At 37.1% G+C, this 19,078-nt stretch overlaps 1 protein-coding gene across 1 annotated transcript in view; it reads left to right on the plus strand.

Annotated features, from left to right (window-relative positions):
- The first annotated feature begins 1,485 nt into the window (after positions 1-1,485).
- Positions 1,486-19,078, plus strand: part of LOC135199012 (uncharacterized protein DDB_G0286379-like) — a 74,465-nt gene continuing 56,872 nt past the window's right edge. The window contains exon 1 of the mRNA XM_064226927.1: positions 1,486-1,689. Coding sequence (XP_064082997.1) covers positions 1,486-1,689 — 204 coding nt within the window. The remainder of the gene's footprint in view (positions 1,690-19,078) is intronic.

Below are 19,078 nucleotides of genomic sequence, written 5' to 3' on the forward strand. Positions count from 1 at the left end.
ATATCTAATAGCTTTTCGAATTGCCTCTTATCTTCTGCACTACTATTACTCTCTTTTTTATATGTATAAGTACAACCACAGTCTCCTATTCGTTCTTTCCATTCTACGAAAGGAAATTGAAGTTACCAGATAGGAGAATAGTCCAGAGAGAGAGAGAGAGAGAGAGAGGGGGGGGGGGAACCCTTGACATTCTTACCAACAGAGGGAAAAATAGGAAAGCTTCAAGAATATAACAATAGCGAAAGGGCAGCTCTCTCACTGTAAAACGGAACTGGTTTAAAAGTTCAATACATTACTTTAAAAATGAATATGAAAAAAACGGAGCCCAAAACAGAGAACCAGTTCAAGTAAATCTGACTTGGAATCGAATTTTGTATTCTATTCCGATCACCAATTCCCTTTTACTCTTTTGTATTTTTCTTTTCACTCTCTCACTTTTCCCTTTTCTTTCATTTACCCTTTTTTTTTTATTTATTTTTAATACTCTGAAATTCCCCTTTACGTCCTTCCACTGCTTCGGGTAAAGGGAGATGAAGTGATACAGGAATCTGTCTCAATGGATCTGGGAGGAAATTCTTTCTCTGCATCTTCCCTCCTGAGGACGTTGGATTCCACAGTGAAAATATATATTTTCTCTCTCTCTCTCTCTCTCTCTCTCTGGGAAGCTTCAGAAGTTGCGCGATGTGTGACAAATTTCCACTTTCAATTTAAATTTACATTTGGAAGCTGACCAATAATTGTGTCCATTTCTTAAAGTGAAAGAGACCGCCCACCACCTCCATCTATCAACGCCAGGTTACAAGTTGAAAAAGTTGCATGGCCGATATGCAATGAACACCTCGTTTTCTTAACTCCGTTATGTCAATGATAACAGCATTCATGAAAGCAAATTAATATAAAAAATAATACGAGCATTTCGATATTATACAAAAATAATATCACAACCATTACATTTCAGAGTATCTCCTGCCATTACCAATTAATACTAATATCACAACCATTACATCTGGGAGTTTTCTTACGATATAAGGAAGGCATCCACTTTCACGTACGATCACACTGCAGAAACTACTACCAGAATCCCTCCCATTTCCGGAGGCTTTTATATACGAATATGAGGAAGGTATCAGCTTTCCCAACATTCACGAGAGAGACTTTTGTGAAAAAAAAGGAGAAAAAAAAAAAAAACTCCCGTACCCATGAAGTTTTTTTGTAAGAATATGAGAAAGGCATCCACTTACTAGAAAACATGTTAACTCCAACTGGATGACACTACCACCACTATTAGCACCCATTATCGCTTTGCCTTGTAGCTGGTGGAGGTAATGCAAACCAGAATTGCTACAAAAAAAAAAAGAAAAAAAAAATTACCGTATGACCAAGAAACACTGAAATATTCACGCCCACTTGTACAAAAAACAAATCTGTCGGAGATTTGCGAAGGAGGGTTCCACAGTCAGGAAGACACAGCCAAGATGAACGGAAATGCCCCAATGCCCCGACGTAAGGAAGGAGGAGCATTTGAGCCTCAACACTGAAGACCAGAAGGTTCAAACGCCATACAGACAAACGAGGAACTATCATATTCTAACGACAGACCCTATGTCGGACCTGGAATATGGAATCGAGGCCAAAGCCAAAATCGCCGGGACCTCATTCAGCACTGAAATGGAAATGGAAAGGAAGAAGGTTTGAAAGGTGTTCCAGGAGGAAAACATTTTACAGTTGCACTATGAAATCATTGCTAGGAGGGTGTTGAGGAAAAGATGATGTAAGAATGAGAATATTAACGGAGGGACAGTAACAAGAATTGAAGACGCTGCATCTAGGTGCCGCCTAAGGGACACCGCAGAGAACCTTCAGTCACTCCTAAAGTGCACCAAGAGAGGTGTACAGACAGCACAAACACCCAATGGGGGAAAGAACCTTTTTTAAACATGACATAACATTATAACCCTTTTTCCTAGAAAGCTGCCCAAACCTATTCCAAAGCAACTATTATAGAATTATTCAAAACAGTATCACTTTACACCCAAACTTCCTTAAACATATAATAGCAGCCATTTGTCTCTATAATTTTGTGATGTAAAGTATCATTTGAAGCTGACACTTTGACAGAGTGACTTAGGGATATGCATTAATGAGAGGAACCCTTGGAATCCCCTCTTCGTTAACTAGGGCCAATGAATGAACCCCAAAATCCATTAGGGGGCTTTCGAGGGAACACTGACATGGCTTCTTGGTAAATATGTTCATTTTCTTTATGGGGAATTCCTCAATATTGTTACAGTACATGTTTATGGTGATTTTTAAGGACGCTTATTGAGAGAGAGAGAGAGAGAGAGAGAGAGAGAGAGAGAGAGAGAGAGAGATGTTCTTTTTTGCTTCCAAACTCGATAGATGTTACAAATATGGAGAGAATTTCCATAAATAAAAAATAATAAAAGAAAAATTAATTATCATGAAGACTATATTGCACGTTTCGTCTCAAAGCACGTGTGTCGTCGTCCATGTTGCTCATTCAGTTGAGTCACTGTTACTGGTACCTACCAGTCACCTTCGCTTCTCTGCTTCTGACATACATACAGACTCTACAGGCGTCATGCTGCATGTTTAAATAAATCAGTATCATGACTGGATGCACTCTCTAAGCTTCTACACCTGCTGCCGAAGACTAGACATTGGATCTCTCTCTCTCTCGCTCTCTCTCTCTCTCTCTCTCTCTCTCTCTCGAGGAGAGCTCCTCAAAAGGAATACATGAAGATTCGTCGTAAGTAAGAATTGAACTCCGGAGAACAATCCTTCTTTTTCAGGAGACTGTAATTTGAGTCCTTCTCGCCCCTCCTCCCCCCTGCCCCCCCTCCCACTGCCTCTTCCCTCTCTCTCTGCACCCCTACCCCTCATCCCTCAACCAGATATCACTTGATAATTATAACCTTCCCAGATAAAAGGTAGAAATCAGTTCCCTCCTTTAATCAATGACAGATGGCGTCCACTATTCAACTTCTGCAGTGCGTGTGAGATTTAAGCTCCCTTTCGCGATGCTTTCCAAGATCAAGCATTAACTACACAACCACGCACACATACATACATAGTACATACATACACGCAACAGGACAAAAACAAAACAGCATCTAGGAAGAGATATCAGGATTACAAGCGACATTCTGTGAAGAGAAACGGAGCGGGGGAGATAAGGCATCCCCTTTTCCTACCCCTTTTCCAATCTTATCGAGTGATGATTCTTCTTCCTAACAGATTGGAACCTTTGACTCGGTCTCCAATTTAACCAATGGGGAATGACAGAAATTTGAATGGTAATAACAACTTTTACTTTAGCTCAGGACCACATTCATAGAAGAGGAGAAAGCCATGATTTTTTAAAAATAAATATGGCTCATACTCAAAGATGACTTGAGAGAGAGAGAGCGAGAGAGAGAGATTAAAAACCTACAAAGCCATTACAAACAAAATTGCCAAATCAACAAATTATTGGCTTCCACGGATGCGCAGAATTTGTAAATTCTCTTTTCTAGATTTCCTAGCTCCCTTGCTACATGTTTTTTTTTTTTTAAATACTTCTGAAACGATGGGCCAAGTAACCAAGAACAGTTCTTCCACAGGGAGAGAGAATGTATTCCTCCACCTGGTGGCAGTGAAGTGTGCTTTTCATTGCTCGCTACATCCACAAGAGCGGGAAGCCGACAAAACTTGACGTTTTTAACCTTTTCTGGATTTTCCAGCACAAGGCTTCTGAAACAATTGGATGTACAAGATTTAAACTGTCCAGGAGCCTGAATGACATTAATAGTCAGTCACAAACATTTACACAATTTCTATTTCTTTGTGAAAAGGGAACCTTTTTCTTTGAAAAAAAAAAATAGTACTTTCAGGTCTAAAATCGTGAAGTAACATTACGTTTAATAAAGCTATGTAACTGTAGCGCCCTCAACAAGTTATATAAAAGAATACGGTAACATAACATTAGATCAGTTTTGTTAAATAACATAATATTCTCTGGGATAAATAACTTTATTTCTATTTTTAAAAAATGCCGAATCCCTCGTAGGATCTACTCCCGTCTGAAAAAACAGGATTACTTTAGTTTCCCGATAAATCATTTTAGTGGTGTTTCTCTCTCTCTCTCTCTCTCCTTTCTTCTTCCCCTTCCCCTCACAATTAGATTGTTGATTCCAGACATTTCCAATTCGAGGGACAATCATGATTTCTACAGGTTAGCCTATGTTTTTGCAGGCCTAAAAGGCTATAGACGCTCAATCAAAACGACATTATAATAATTATCTTCGTTACAAAATGAAAGCAACTTTGGTAGTTGACGACTCTAAAATGCAAACAAGACACTGGCTGTTCCAGCACTTCGCTTATTCCAAGGCCGACTAGCAACCGTCAAATGTCTTGTTTGTACACTTTGGGGAATGACAAACGACAAAATTATGATTTCTCTTTTAAAGCAAGAGGCCTCAAAAGAAACAAACAAGTGAACAAGGAAACTGTCATTAAGGGTGTCACCTTAGACTGTGGTATTTCTCTCTCTCTCTCTCTCTCTCTCTCTCTCTCTCTGGAATGAAATTTCACAATAAGCTTGTTTTTGGTGTGGGAAAAGTGATTAAAATCCAAGATGAACTAAATTGACGGAATGGCCAAACATTGACCAAGAGCCTCAGTACCAACAATCTACCTCCATCTCAGCCTTCCATTTAGAAACCTTTTAGACGACATTCGACCCAAATGACTATCTCGACTGAATGACGCCTTTGACGTCGTGTAATTCAATTTTCCCTCCATTTTTCCATTACCGGTCTAGGGACATCACAAACCACAATGGCGCTCCCAACCCTATTCGTCGATTATAATGTGGTTCCACAGTGCCGTCATTTATTCTTCTAATCTTTTTTTAATATTCTTCAACTTTCGTTGATTTTATTCAATACGCTTCCAACGCCATTCTTTTCTTATGAAATGATATTTAGACAACTCTCTCCCTATGCGATTTAAAGCTTTCGAATAAATCTGAAGTAGCTACAGGTTCAATTCTGCATTGACATCTGCTCTCCCTTAGACCTATAACTTCAAGTCATCCAGTGAAAGCGTCTCTTATCAATTTCCCTTTGGGATTGCAGTCATACTCTTCCCCATTATTATTATGTCATTGCGTCCTTATTTCCCTCAGCCTAACTTCACACAACTGCTTGGTTACGCGTCCTCAACACGACATAAAAAATTAGGCCAGTCTGTTTGTCCGCCTCAAAATGTTGACGTTCCTCTCGTTTACTTCAGACCTTCACAGAATCACTCTCTCTCTCTCTCTCTCTCTCTCTCTCTCTCTCTCTCTCTCTCTCTCTCGTGTCGGCGCTTGTTAGAAGTCAAAGAAGAGGAAATGAGGCTTACAGTACCAGGATTGCGAGAAATATATTCCGAATGAGCTGATAAAAAAGGTTTCACGATTGTGTCATGTATGTTTTTTTCATTCGCTACATTCACGGAAAGGAAAGAGAGAGAGAGAATGAGAAGGAGAGAAGAGAGAGACGTAGAGAGAGAGGAGAACTATAAAACCCTGTGAAAAACTTTTTTAAAAAATTTTACCTACTTTTGAATAAATATTTCTAGAAGATGTCTTTCCATAATCATGATCAATTCTTGAGTGAATTTTCTCAAAAAATGTCTTACCATAATCAAGATAACTTCCATTAGACCCGCTAACATAACAGTTCGACCAAATGAATACAAAATTAGGCCAAAGAAAAATGCAGATCGAAGCCACAAAGTCTGGGAGCCGCCTCTGAAGGGAGGCTCTTCAAACCTCACTTTCTTTGAAAGCTACGGGTGGGATTCCATCTTAATTATTCATAATTCACGACGGATCTTCTTAATAACTTTGTAACACCCAGGTGGAAAGGCTGGGAGGTGCCTTCTCTGCCATTTGAAGTGTAAAGCTCTCTCTCTCTCTCTCTCTCTCTCTCTCTCTCTCTCTCTCTCTCGCTGCATGTAGGTCTTCTTCCACCTACCAGTATTAGAGGTCTTTGATTTCCTCTGAATGTCAAATTTTACTCCTTTTCATTTTGACAACAATAATACTTGGGGAGATGATTTATAATGAATTCAATGGTAATCGAAATAGAAAATAAAATTCACGAGCATGTCCTAAGTCCTAGATTCTTGAAAGACACTAACCAACACATGAGCTTGTGTTTCACAGACAAATTTACCATCGTAATCATCTACTGAAGTCTCCATTAAATACACTGAAACTCCATTTAATCTTATTCAACAAAGATTTAGAAGCGTCTTCCATTATTCATTAAAAAAGAAATATCTAAGAACAGCCACTGCCATCACTCCATATGACCACATTCCTGATCATATGTAACTCTCTAACTTGACTTTCACAGAGCTATTCTGTGTGTTAGCGATTCCTGCTAAATGTAGCGGGAACAGGAGGCGGCAGGAAGGTGAAATATCTAGAAAAAGTATGTCAAGGAAACATTTAACTCAATAACAAAAATCAACAACTAGATACAAACTAATCCAAAGTTTAAAAGGTGCGTCAACAGTACATTAAAAAATGTCATAAACACGCGTTGGCAACTTGTCCCAAACATGTGTACAACAAGTCGACAACCGCAAGTACGAAACGATAAAAACTACGTAGAATTATCATAGGATTTTAAAACAAACCCATTTACTAGCACCTCTCTCTCTCTCTCTCTCTCTCTCTCTCTCTCTCTCTCTCTCGTCTCTCTCTCTTCTCTCTCTCTCTCTCTCTCTCTCTCACGAAAGCCTCTTTAAAAACCGCTCCCCACTCGGAAGAAGAAAGCGCGACTTTCTACAAAAAGATTCCCACATTCCAGGTCTCGGATCCAGTTTTAAAAGTTCCCAGTTTTCGTTTTTCTCTCTTCAGGTGATGAACTTCAGCTGAAATGACTGTCATTTAATTAGGGAGAAATCCTCTTGAAAGGTCTCTCTCTCTCTCTCTCTCTCTCTCTCTCTCTCTCTCTCTCTCTCGAGACTATAATAGTCTGCCATGGAAATATCTGATAAAATCATCGAGTGAAAAATGAACTCTTTTTCAGTATCTATCAATGTTAATTCATCCGAGTGTCTAATATAACAGTTTTCCATATATTTTCTCCCTAAATTCAGTGTACCATACATTAATGAAATCAATGACCCACCACCAAATAAATTAATTTTTTTAATATTTCATCGAATCCAAAAGTCCTGGAGGACAGTTAGAAACTAAATCATAAGATTTATTTAGTTGGCGAGACGTTTAATCACACACTCCAAGCTGCAAAGGTTGAAGAGAGGAAAAAAATTCTAATATATTCAACTTTTTGAAGAATCAGTGCTTTGTTTATTGGCAAATTTTCTCAGTGTCATTATTAGTAAACCAGCGTTTACTAAGAGAGAGAGAAGAGAGAGAGAGAGAGAGAGAGAGAGAGAGAGAGAGAGAGAGAGAGAGAGAGCGCCTTTGGTATTGACTCTTATCTGATGAGGCTCAAGGAAGATAATTTCACTTAATGATAATAATCAGATAAATTCTAACATAGGATCCTGATTTATACATCAAAGTAATCCCGGGATTACCAGAGGAACTTGAAACGACTGAAATTGAAACATTTGTGCCCCAGTTTAATGTAATATTGATGATAAATACATGACAGTTTTATTAAAGAAATTAAACGTTAAATGGAAAAAACAACTAATTATCAAAAAAGAAATCTCATCTTTCCTATGAGAAAATAAACTGTTAGTTTAATTTAGGAAAAGATAAAAAAAACAAATAAGCTATATTCATACTAATGATCAGAGAAATGTTTACTTTATATACGAGTAATGCAACACATTTTCATCTATACAAACAATAATAGCAATTGACTTCCAAGAGAACCTAATTTGAATCTAACTTGATTCTTGATAATATTCTTACTAATCTGACTAAAATCTTCAAGAAGAGTCAAGATAACAGGCAACTGGTTCTTCACAAAGCAGATCATCATATAAACACACACACAGACAGCTTCCATCAAAACTATTCATCTCAAATTTCACCAAAACTTAAAAAAGAAGCAAGAAATTCATCTCTATAACGTACGGAAGAAGAAGAAGAAGAAGAAGAAGAAGAAGAAGAAGAAGAAGAAGAAGAAGAAGAAGAAGGCTAACCAGTCAGATTACAGCCTTTGGGTCATTAGGCAATAAACGTAGCTCATCGAAGCCTTTGGAGGAAATATACTTTTAATTAATGCTCTCTGCACAACAGGAATTTCCACCAGGAAATAAGACAATTTTGTTCACACAACTGAAACAGTTTATAAGAAGCCATAGTTTCAAATGACTTCCCACAATCAGCAGAAACCTAGATTAAGCAACGCCACTTCTTCACTTCTCCTACTCACTCCTACTCTTTCTCCCTGGAGATTTCATTAACTCGCGCTAATCCCAGGTCTGGAAAACGAAGGAGGGTTGGGGGTGCGACAGACGCCCCTACACCCCGCGAGAAGCTTGGTGCGTGCGGCAAAGTCCATTATGGCAATAACCCCAAAAACGCGTAGCAATACTGCTTACATAAATCATTCACCAAAATAGTACAATGAAACTACGTCTAAGAATGAAACTAATCCTATTCAGAAGGGAATAGAGAATCTAAAATCTAGACAAATGCCGAGTGCTGGGACCTATGAGGTCATTCAGCGATGAAAGGGAAATTGAAAATAAATAAGTTATAAAGGTGTAACAAAAGGAAAATCTTTTGCAGTTGAAGCGCTATGGAACCATTTTCAGGAGAAGGTTGAGGAAACTAAGATGGAAAAAATAGAATACGAACGGAGGTGCAGTTAAAGGAATGAAGTTAGAGGCCGAAGGGAAGCAGGAAAGAACCTTAAATAATGTCCACCGTGGGAGCAGGACGTGATAAAGCCAGCTGGGCTCCTGTGGGCACAAGAGGAGTTGAAGGATCCGGGCCTCCGAGGATGAGACCTTTGAGACGGGAAGGTGAAGAGAAGTCGAAGACTGGTGAAAGTGAAAGCAAAGGGAAGACGGGAATTTCACCCAGATCCTTTCGGCTTTATATTGGCATTTGTTAAACTTCAAAGGTATCAATATTAACTTAGACTTTACAGTCATAACAGACATCTTAAAATCAAACGTTAAATAAAGAATATTAAAGTAGTAATGTCCTCCTGTGTGTGAATAAAGTCTATACAATAAGCAGCCTTTCCTTGAAAGTTATCGAGCATATCAGTTTCAAATATAATAATAATAATAATAATAATAATAATAATAATAATAATAATAATAATAATAATAACGTCCAAAGTTCATACCACTTACTGAATAAAGGGACGAACAGTTTTGCATTTAACCTTACACGTTAATCATATTTGATGGCTATTCTGACTACCACCAGAGAGAGAGAGAGAGTGTGTGTCTCAACCGCCTCTCACGCCGTCAGTAGTTTAAAACAAGGACCCAAACTCTTATGATGAAGCCATAATTATGATTTAGGTCCAATTTAAATTTCAAACATAACATAATAATAAAAAGTATTTTTACATAAGTATTAAAAGGCAAAACTGTTTCCCCCAAATATTTAGAAGTGCCGTATTTAGGAGCCTGAAATAAAATACCTTATTTGAACATCTAACTTGACAGCTGCCATCCTCACGACCATGGGAAAAGGAGGCTGCAATTGTTCTCTCTCTCTCTCTCTCTCTCTCTCTCTCTCTCTCTCTCTCTCTCTCTCTCTCTCTCCAGCAGAGCCTTCTTCAAACAAGTGTCCAATGTCTCCCTTCCCCTCAGAACTGGCAGTGACAGAATTCCAGGGGACTATTCTGCATACAGCAAATTCTCTCTCTCTCTCTCTCTCTCTCTCTCTTTACTGCCATTCAATACTTCGTCGCTTTCTCTCTCATTCTCTTTCAGTGTGGTTTCAAAGTCTAAAGGAAAGAAAAGTCAAGTCTTAAAGAGTTTAAATGATGCTCAAGTCTTAAGAATTCCAAATGATGTTCCTCTTAAAACCTCTAAATGTACTATGTTCAAGTCTTAAAAGGTCTAAAGGCTGCTCAGGTTTTACAATGCCTAAGCTAAGCTCGAGTCCTGAAAATTGTAAATGATATTCAAGTCTTAAAAAATCTAAAATAAAGTATTAACAAGTCCAAATGATCTTCCAGTCTTAAGTCAACATCAGGCTCAAGTCTTAAAAACTGTAACTGACATTCAAGTTTTAAAATAATCTAAATTGATGTCATAAATGGTCTTAATAATGTTCAATGTGCAAGTCTTAAAAAGTCTTAACGATGTTCAAGGCTGAAAGGCGTAACAGAAGGAAAACCTTTTGCAGTTGAAGAAGCTCTATGAAACAACTGTCAGGAGAGGCTGGAGGAAAGTAAGAAAGAAGAAAAAATATGAACGGAGGTCCAGTCAAAGGAATGAAAGGGGCTTCAGCTAGGGGCCACGGAAGGGACGCTGCAGAGAACCCCAAGTAATAATGCCTACAATGCACCGCGTGAGGTGCACTGATGACACTATTCCCATACGGGATGGAGACTGAACAATGAAGATGTTGATCTGCAAAATTCCCCGAAAAATATGTTCATTTCGCAGTCTTTTCTCAACTGGTGACAAAGGACAGAACAAGATCTTCAGAGCAACAAAACTCCAAATCCGGGACAGAGGCACCAGGATATCGCCCTCCTGGATTTCGTCCCAGATATCCAGCCTGACTGTCAACTGGACGGGAACTGAAGGTTGAAGCTTCCTACAGACAGACAAGAGGCATTGACAGTCCGTATCGGGATAAGACTTATCGAGTGTAAAAAAAAAAAAAAAAAAAAACTTGAAAATATTTTCAACTTTGAATGTCTTCTTTGAAAATGACTCTTGGCCTCTGTAGGAGGAATTATAGACTGAACTTCCCCTCGGGTGTGAGGTCTTTCCAAGCTATACTGAATTCGATATTAAACCGTATTTGTGGCTGAATGTATTGGATACGAACGAGCCAAGCACGTATGTGACAAATCTCTCTCTCTCTCTCTCTCTCTCTCTCTCTCTCTCTCTCTCTCTCGCAATCACTTCCACGGAAGAAAAGTGTGATTAATACAAACCCACGAAATTATGATCGATCATTAGCAAATGCCTGTTTAATTACAACCACCCTTGCATCCAAGTATACGTCAGTTACTTTACTCCCTTAATGCATACCCATCTCTACATTTGCATCAAGTGGGCAACAAAGACATTATACCCGGACAAATAATGTCTTGTTCTGACCTCCTTCCCCGGAAGGGATTCATGACCTCATTAGACGTCGTCTTGATTTACCTTGGAGTCATATTGTGTCGACGCCTGGCAGAAGGGAAATGGGTTTCTCTCTTTATGCAATTAGCTTCACTTGTAATAAGCTCTCTCTCTCTCTCTCCTCTCTCTCTCTCTCTCTCGTCTCTCTCTCGCTCTCTCTCTCTCTCTCTCCTCCTCCGTCTCTCTCTCTCTCTCTCTCTCTCTAATTAAATATATAATTAATATATATAATTATAAATATATATATATAATATATATATATATATATATAGATAGGAATCCAACACAACTGTTCATTAGATTAATTTTATGAAATTTAGGCGTCAAACCAATCACTTGAGGGTATGTTCTGCCAAGACAGCGAAACGAGGGAGTTGGAGTAGTTGGACAGCAAAATCATGATGTCCATAAACTATATGAAATGAAGTATAAGGGTCTAAAAGTGGAAATGGGTCAGAAAATGTCACATTTGCATCAGAAGAGTCAGAGAGGCTAGACAGCAAGATTGAGGAAAGGAGGTGAAAAAGGAGGTAAAGTAAAAGGCTAGAAAGTGGGCGCAGCTGGGGGCCTAAGGGACGCCGCAAACACGAGACTGCAACTATCTCCGTAGGACACTTATGAAGCTTCAAGTGTCCACACGAAGAAATAAAACGAATATTCAGTCCAATCTAAAAAAAAAAAAAAAAAAAAAAAAAAAAAAAGTCTAAAACCTATTAATAAGCAAGAGAAGCTTCGTCCTTAAAGACTATTAGCTAGTAGCCATCATTAATGAGACTCACACTAATGATTGTTTAGACGTCGCCTCCACAGATCCTGTGTTTGATCTAACATAGCAATGGACACTGATGCCAGTTAGATCCAAGATAAACTCGAATGAGTAATTTGTAAACATTCACCTGATGGACAAATAGTGTTCCACATGATACCGTTCAATTTACATCACAATTATTTACTTAAAACAAGTATGGTGGGCATTTACAATAAACGAACTAATCTACAGATGGTAGAATTACTATAAATGTACTTACGCAGTTCAATTAACATTATAATGATTCACTGAACACACGGACAGTTCACATTTACAATGACGGATGAGCTGTAATTTACAGGAGACAGTAACATATCACTGCTATCAATGGGCATTTAAGAGAAAATTAAATTAAAGAGAAAACGAGAATATGACAGTGATTTCAAATGTTAAGGATGGATTCAGGAGCAAGAGCCCGTGTTGGCAAAAAGCCAGCTTTATTATTTCAAAAGTAGTTTGAAATATTCATGATGTGTTTTCAAACATCCACACAAATCCTTTACTTTATAAATTGTTATCAAGAAGCGAATATTTCCATTTTGAAGCGGCAATTGATGGAGAACATCTTGTGGGTTTGTGCTTTTCACCTTCAGAGAGAGAGAGAGAGAGAGAGAGAGAGAGAGAGAGAGAGAGAGAGAGAGAGAGAATCATATCAGAATCTGTCAGTCGGCCAATGCTGTGCTTCAAAACAAGACGTGAGACAAAAAAAATGTAATAAATAAAAATGGAAAGGAGGGAACAAAATAATTCTTAAAATAATAAGAAAAAATAAGAATAATAGAAGCAGTTGAGTCAACTTCTATCGAATGAGTCCTTTTATTTTTGGTTCCTTTTGATCGGGATTTTTGGGGCAACGGCACAGGACAGGAGTCGGTCCTCCTATGATCAGGCAGGATCACGATTAGTTTTCCAGTTTTTACGCTCGATTTTTTAAAATTTGTTATTCCTTTTTCTATTTTTAGGGACGTGATACATTCTCTCTCTCTCTCTCTCTCTCTCTCTCTCTCTCTCTCTCTCTCTCTCTCTCTCTCTAATGAGTTTATAATGAGCATTCCAAGAAGAAACCATTCCTTTTCTTATTATGGTTTCTCACAGAAGTCTTCAAATAAGATTGGCTCTCCCAATGAAATATGGAAGCATTATTTAGCCATATTCTATGTAAAGTTTTTTAAATGAGATTTATAACAAATCTATACAACGCCACGGCAGGGCAACTCTCTCTCTCTCTCTCTCTCTCTCTCTCTCTCTCTCTCTCTCTCTCTCTCTCTCTCTCTCTCTCTCCAGGAAGTTCGTTCACGCCTCTCATTATCAATTATGAATTCACCTTTTGACTTGTTACACGAATGACTAGCGTTACAAAAAATATATAAATAATTAAAAATAAATTTATAAAAACTGACTGAATAAATAATTGAAAAATGACTAAATAATTAAATGAATGAATACATAAATGAATCAGAAAGCAAGTAGTTCCCTTTACATCTCAATTAACACCATTTCCATATCAATAGTCTCATATATCTACGGCCTTTTACTAGAGAGAGAGAGAGAGAGAGAGAGAGAGAGAGAGAGAGAGAGTAGAGAGAGAGAGAGAGAGAGAAATTCCATTTTTACCTCTATATGGCTTCCAAGCAAAAGTTTAATAGGTTTCAACAAGATTCGTTAAGAAGCCCACGTACGGTATAAAAGGAAAAAAATTGTGTTCCTAAATATCTAAATCAAGTGGTTTCACAAACTTGTACGAGGTGGGTAAAATTATTTAATTTTCCACAGAAAACTTATTTTCTCTAAGTGCGACATCCATTCAAAGAAGTCTTATTAAAAACTTAAAAGTGAAAATCAATACAAACAACTGGACCCTTTCGAAGTGGCCCAAACCCAGATACAATTCAAACGTTTCGAATAAAACGCTTTTTCTTTCTCTCTCGCTTTCAAGCAGCAATGTAATCCAGGCACAAATGTAATCGATGGAAGGGTCAATTGGCACTTGGGAACTGGGAAAAAGAGAAAAAAGACAATAGAAATGGAAACATTTTGAGAACTTCGCCAGCAGAAAGCGTCGACGAGGGTCTAGTGGCGTCTGTGGATAAAACTGACGTTGATAAAAAATGGGATTAATGGCGTATCTCAGTAATGAGACTGAATAATCATTATTCTGATTTATTATTACTTCCTTTTGCTGGTTTTGTACTTAGACTCCTTGTCTGAAGACAGACAGAAATGAAAGAATAAAATAATGGCGCCAGTAATGTAACTAGATTAGGCCAATCTTACCAAGAAACCTCGTTACAGAACGAAGAAAGTATTATTACGTGCATACCATTACACGCTAAGAAATGAGTTTCATTTAAATAATCTACATAAAAGATATTTTTCTATTTTATACGATGTTGTATACTATTGTAAAAGCATAAATGTCATGAGAGAGAGAGAGAGAGAGAGGAGGGAGAGAGAGAGAGAGAGAGAGAGAGAGAGAGAGAGAGAGAGAGAGAGTTTAGTGTCGACGAAAATAGCCCAGGTTGTATAAAGGGGCTCTACGAAATTGAGGAAGTGTACAAAGAAATTACTTCTGGCCCATTTGTTTTGGTGGGAGCAGGGTTCCACAAAATTCCTGTTCGAAAAAGAGAAGGAAAACACTTGTAACCACACACACACACAGAGAGAGAGAGAGAGAGAGAGAGAGAGAGAGAGAGAGAGAGAGAGAGTGAGAGAATCTGTAACAAACCTTGTAAAACTAGTATTAAGGCTGAAACTGAATAAAAAAGGTAATAATAATAATATTAATAATAATAATATAATAATAATAACCTAATAATAATAATAATAATAATAATAATAATAATAATTGACCTTTCCCTCCACAGAGCATAATGTTTCCTAAACCGAAAATAGTGTCAAACATTTTCTGCTTCACCTGGCTTAACCAACCTCAGACTCCTGGCGCTGATTGTACTATTAACAAAATAAACAATCAGTAATGACTGACGAAAAACAACTGCAGAATTAATTATAAATGTTAAAAGTCAACACGTTGGCAACACTTGAATACGCGCTAGTCACACTTGTAAATATTTCAGGAACACTTGTCAATATATCACCAACACTTTTCCAACATGTCACTAACATAACATTTTCCAACATACCACTGACATGACATTTTCCCAACATGTCACTAACATATGTCCCTTCTCAATGTCCGCAACACTTCTCAACATGTCAGGAACATTTACCTACATGTTAGATACTCATTTTCAAAATGTCATCAACACTTACCAACATGACATCAATACTTGTCAACATGTCAGTAACATTTGCCAATATGTCAGTAACTCTTTTCAACATATATGCAACACATCAAAATGTCTGTAACACTTGGTTACACGAACTTATCTCTTTCTTAATTTTATTTTTCTTGGCAGGAGTTGGTTACGAAACGATGTTTCTCGATAGCGTTTAACCTCTCTCTCTCTCTCTCCTGAATGAAGCACAAATACACAGGATATACAGTCCCTCGCCCTCACACAAAGTCGAAGAAGCTTGTGCCAAAGGTTCATGGGCGGTACCCCATCCAAATGCTGGCCAGACACATTGGCTTCATTTCAATGGGCAGACAACCTGTATTTAGCCTACTGGAATATCTTTAATAAGAGATGTTGATATTTCTATAGAAATATGTTATTTATCTCTCAAAAAACCGAGACAAACAAAAGTGGAAGGTAAAAGTACTTAATATCAGGGAAGAGTCAACAATGAAGTTAGACAAATTAGTAAAAGAAAAAGATACGAAGGAATAACAACAGAATAAGATAGAAATTCAGCAAAAACCGAAATATCCAAAATGAGATTGGGCCAAAAGCTTTTCCCCAACCCCGAAAAAAATCCCTCAAAGAAAGAAAGAGAGACCTTACCTTACCTTACATCAGACCTTACATCTTGTTCGGGTTGCCCCAGGTCCCTCAGTGTGAGGCACCTCTAATGTCTACCAGAGAGTTGCTAGTACATCTTCCGGTATATTTTGCATCTTCCAATCTTGGATGGTCTGGGATGCAGTTTAGATATTTGTCGAGCTTATTCTTAAACACATCTACGCTCACTCCTGATATATTCCTCAGATGAGCTGGCAACGCATTGATAGACGCTGCATTATCGATGCTGGTGCGTAGTGGATTAATGTCCTGTGTGCTTTCCTTATTTTTCCTGGTATATTTTTGGGCACTATTAATCTACCTCTGCTTGCTCTTTCTGATATTTTTAATTCCATGATATTTTCTGCTATTCCTTCTATCTGTTTCCATGCCTGAATTATCATGTAGCGTTCTCTTCTCCTTTCCAGACTATATAATTTTAAGAATTGTAGTCTTTCCCAGTAGTCTAGGTCTTTAACTTCTTCTATTCTAGCTGTAAAGGACCTTTGTACACTCTCTATTTGTGCAATATCCTTTTGATAGTGTGGGTACCATATCATATTGCAATATTCAAGTGGACTACGAACATATGTTTTATAAAGCATAATCATGTGTTCAGCTTTTCTTGTTTTGAAGTGCCGTAACAACATTCCCATTTTTGCTTTACATTTTGCCAACAGAGTTGCTATTTGATCATTGCATAACATGTTCCTATTCATCATCACACCAAGGTCTTTAACTGCTTCCTTATTTGTGATGGTCTCATTATTAGGTCCCTTATATGCATATAGCTTTCTTTCTCTGTCTCCATAATTTATTGATTCAAATTTATCAGAGTTAAATACCATCCTATTTACCTCTGCCCAATCATATACTTTGTTAAGGTCTCTTTGTAGAGCGTTCCTATCTTCATCACAAGTAATTTCTCTACTTATTCTTGTGTCATCTGCGAAACTACTCACTACCGAATCCTTAACATTATTGTCTATGTCTTCAATCATAATAACAAACAGTATTGCAGCTAACACCGTACCTTGCGGCACACCGGATATTACCTTGGCTTCATCCGATTTCTCGTCGTTTGCAATAACTATCTGTTTTCTGTTGTGTAAAATTCTTTTAACCATCTTCCTACTTTATCCACGATATTGTGTTTTCTAATTTCTTCGCTAATATATTATGGTCTACTTTATCAAAAGCTTTTTGCAAAGTCTAAATAAACCACATCTGTTTCATTTCCGCTTTTCATATTTTTGAATATGTTTTCACGGTGGACTAACAGTTGGGTTTGTGTACTTTTTCCGGGTACGAAACCATGTTGTCCTTTATTAAACAAATTATTTTTTATTAAATGTTTCATAATATTTTTCTTCATTACCCTTTCATACACTTTCATTATATGTGATGTTAGACTCACAAGGCCTATAATTACTTGCCTCTAGTCTTGATCCACTTTTGAAAGTAGGGTAATATACGCTAATTTGTGCTCATCATATATTCTTGCCTGTATCTACACTTTGTCTTAATAATATTGCAAGTGGCTTTGCGATAGAATGAACTACTTTCTTTAACAAAATAGCAGGAATTACCATCAGGCCCTGCAGCAGCTCCATTTTTAATTTCATTAATAGCCTGCACAATATCAGCTTCATTAATATCTATGTCAGCTAAATATTCACTATTTTTCATCCCTTACTTCTATATCATTATCTTCATTATCTATTCTAGGGGTGAATTCTCTCTTATATCGTTCTGCCAGTATGTTGCAAATTTCCTTTTTTCATTCGTTAATCTCCTTCAATTCTCAGAGGGCCTATTTCTATTCTTCTTTTATTCATCTTCTTCGCATATGAGTATAATAGTTTGGGGTTTTGCTTGATATTTAATAGGGTTTTTTCTTCCAAGTCCCGTTTTTCATTTTCTTTTGATTGTATAATCTTTTTTTCTGCATTTTCTATCTTACTTTTTAGTTCTATAACTTTCCATGCATTTTTTTCTTTTGCAAGACCTTTTTTTCCACTTTCTGATTTTCTGGAACAGATTCTTCTGTCTCTTGGTATGCATGAATGATGTTTTTCTTTTCTTCTTCGTATATATTTTTTCCACTATTATCTCCAATAATTTTTATATAATATCTCCGTATTTTACCCTTATGTCATCACTTACGAAAATGTTATCCCAATCTTTGTTTAATTCTTCATTAATTTCTGACCATTTTATATTTTTACTGTAGAGTTGTATTTTCCATATCCTTCCCACTTTTTCATTTCTTGCTTATCTCTATTTTCACTTGCTTTGGAATGAACTGTTAATTCTATGACATTATGGTCTGAAATACTCGCATTATAAACTATTATTTCTTTAACATAATTCATACTCGTTCACAATACTAGGTCTAAAGTATTTTCCTTTCTTGTTGGCAGGTGATTTATTTGTTGAATGTTGTATTCTAGTAGCATATCTAATAGCTTTTCAAATTGCCTCTTATCTTCTGCACTACTATTACTCTCTTTTTTATATGTATAAGTACAACCACAATCTCCTATTCGTTCTTTCCATTCTACGAAAGGAAAGTTGAAGTCACCAGATAGGAGAATAGTCCAGTCCTTGTGATTTCTACATATATCATCCAATTTTTCAATTATTAAGTCAAACTCTTTAGTATTAGGAGGTCTATATATTACTATTTCATCAATTTTTCAGATTCAAATTCTACCGCTATTAGTTTCACATTCTGAGTTACTATATTTCTCATATATTTTTCCTTGTTTTTTGTCTTTCCATATATTGCGGTTCCCCCTTGATTCCTATTTTTTCTATCTGATCTATAAGTTTGGAACCCTTTTATTGATGATCATCATTCCCAGTTCTCTTGGGAATACCAGGTTTCACTTATATTTCATTATATCTATTTTCTTTTCATTTTGGGGTTAGTTCTTCTAAGTACTCTATTTTTCTTTTTGAGTTACTCGTAACTAAACCCTGCGCATTCATCACTATGATGGTTTGCGTGTTTTTCTCCTTCATTTAATACTGATAGTAATAATTA

The sequence above is a fragment of the Macrobrachium nipponense genome, chromosome 25 (assembly GCF_015104395.2).
Source record: "Macrobrachium nipponense isolate FS-2020 chromosome 25, ASM1510439v2, whole genome shotgun sequence".
Taxonomy (NCBI): Eukaryota; Metazoa; Arthropoda; class Malacostraca; order Decapoda; family Palaemonidae; genus Macrobrachium; species Macrobrachium nipponense.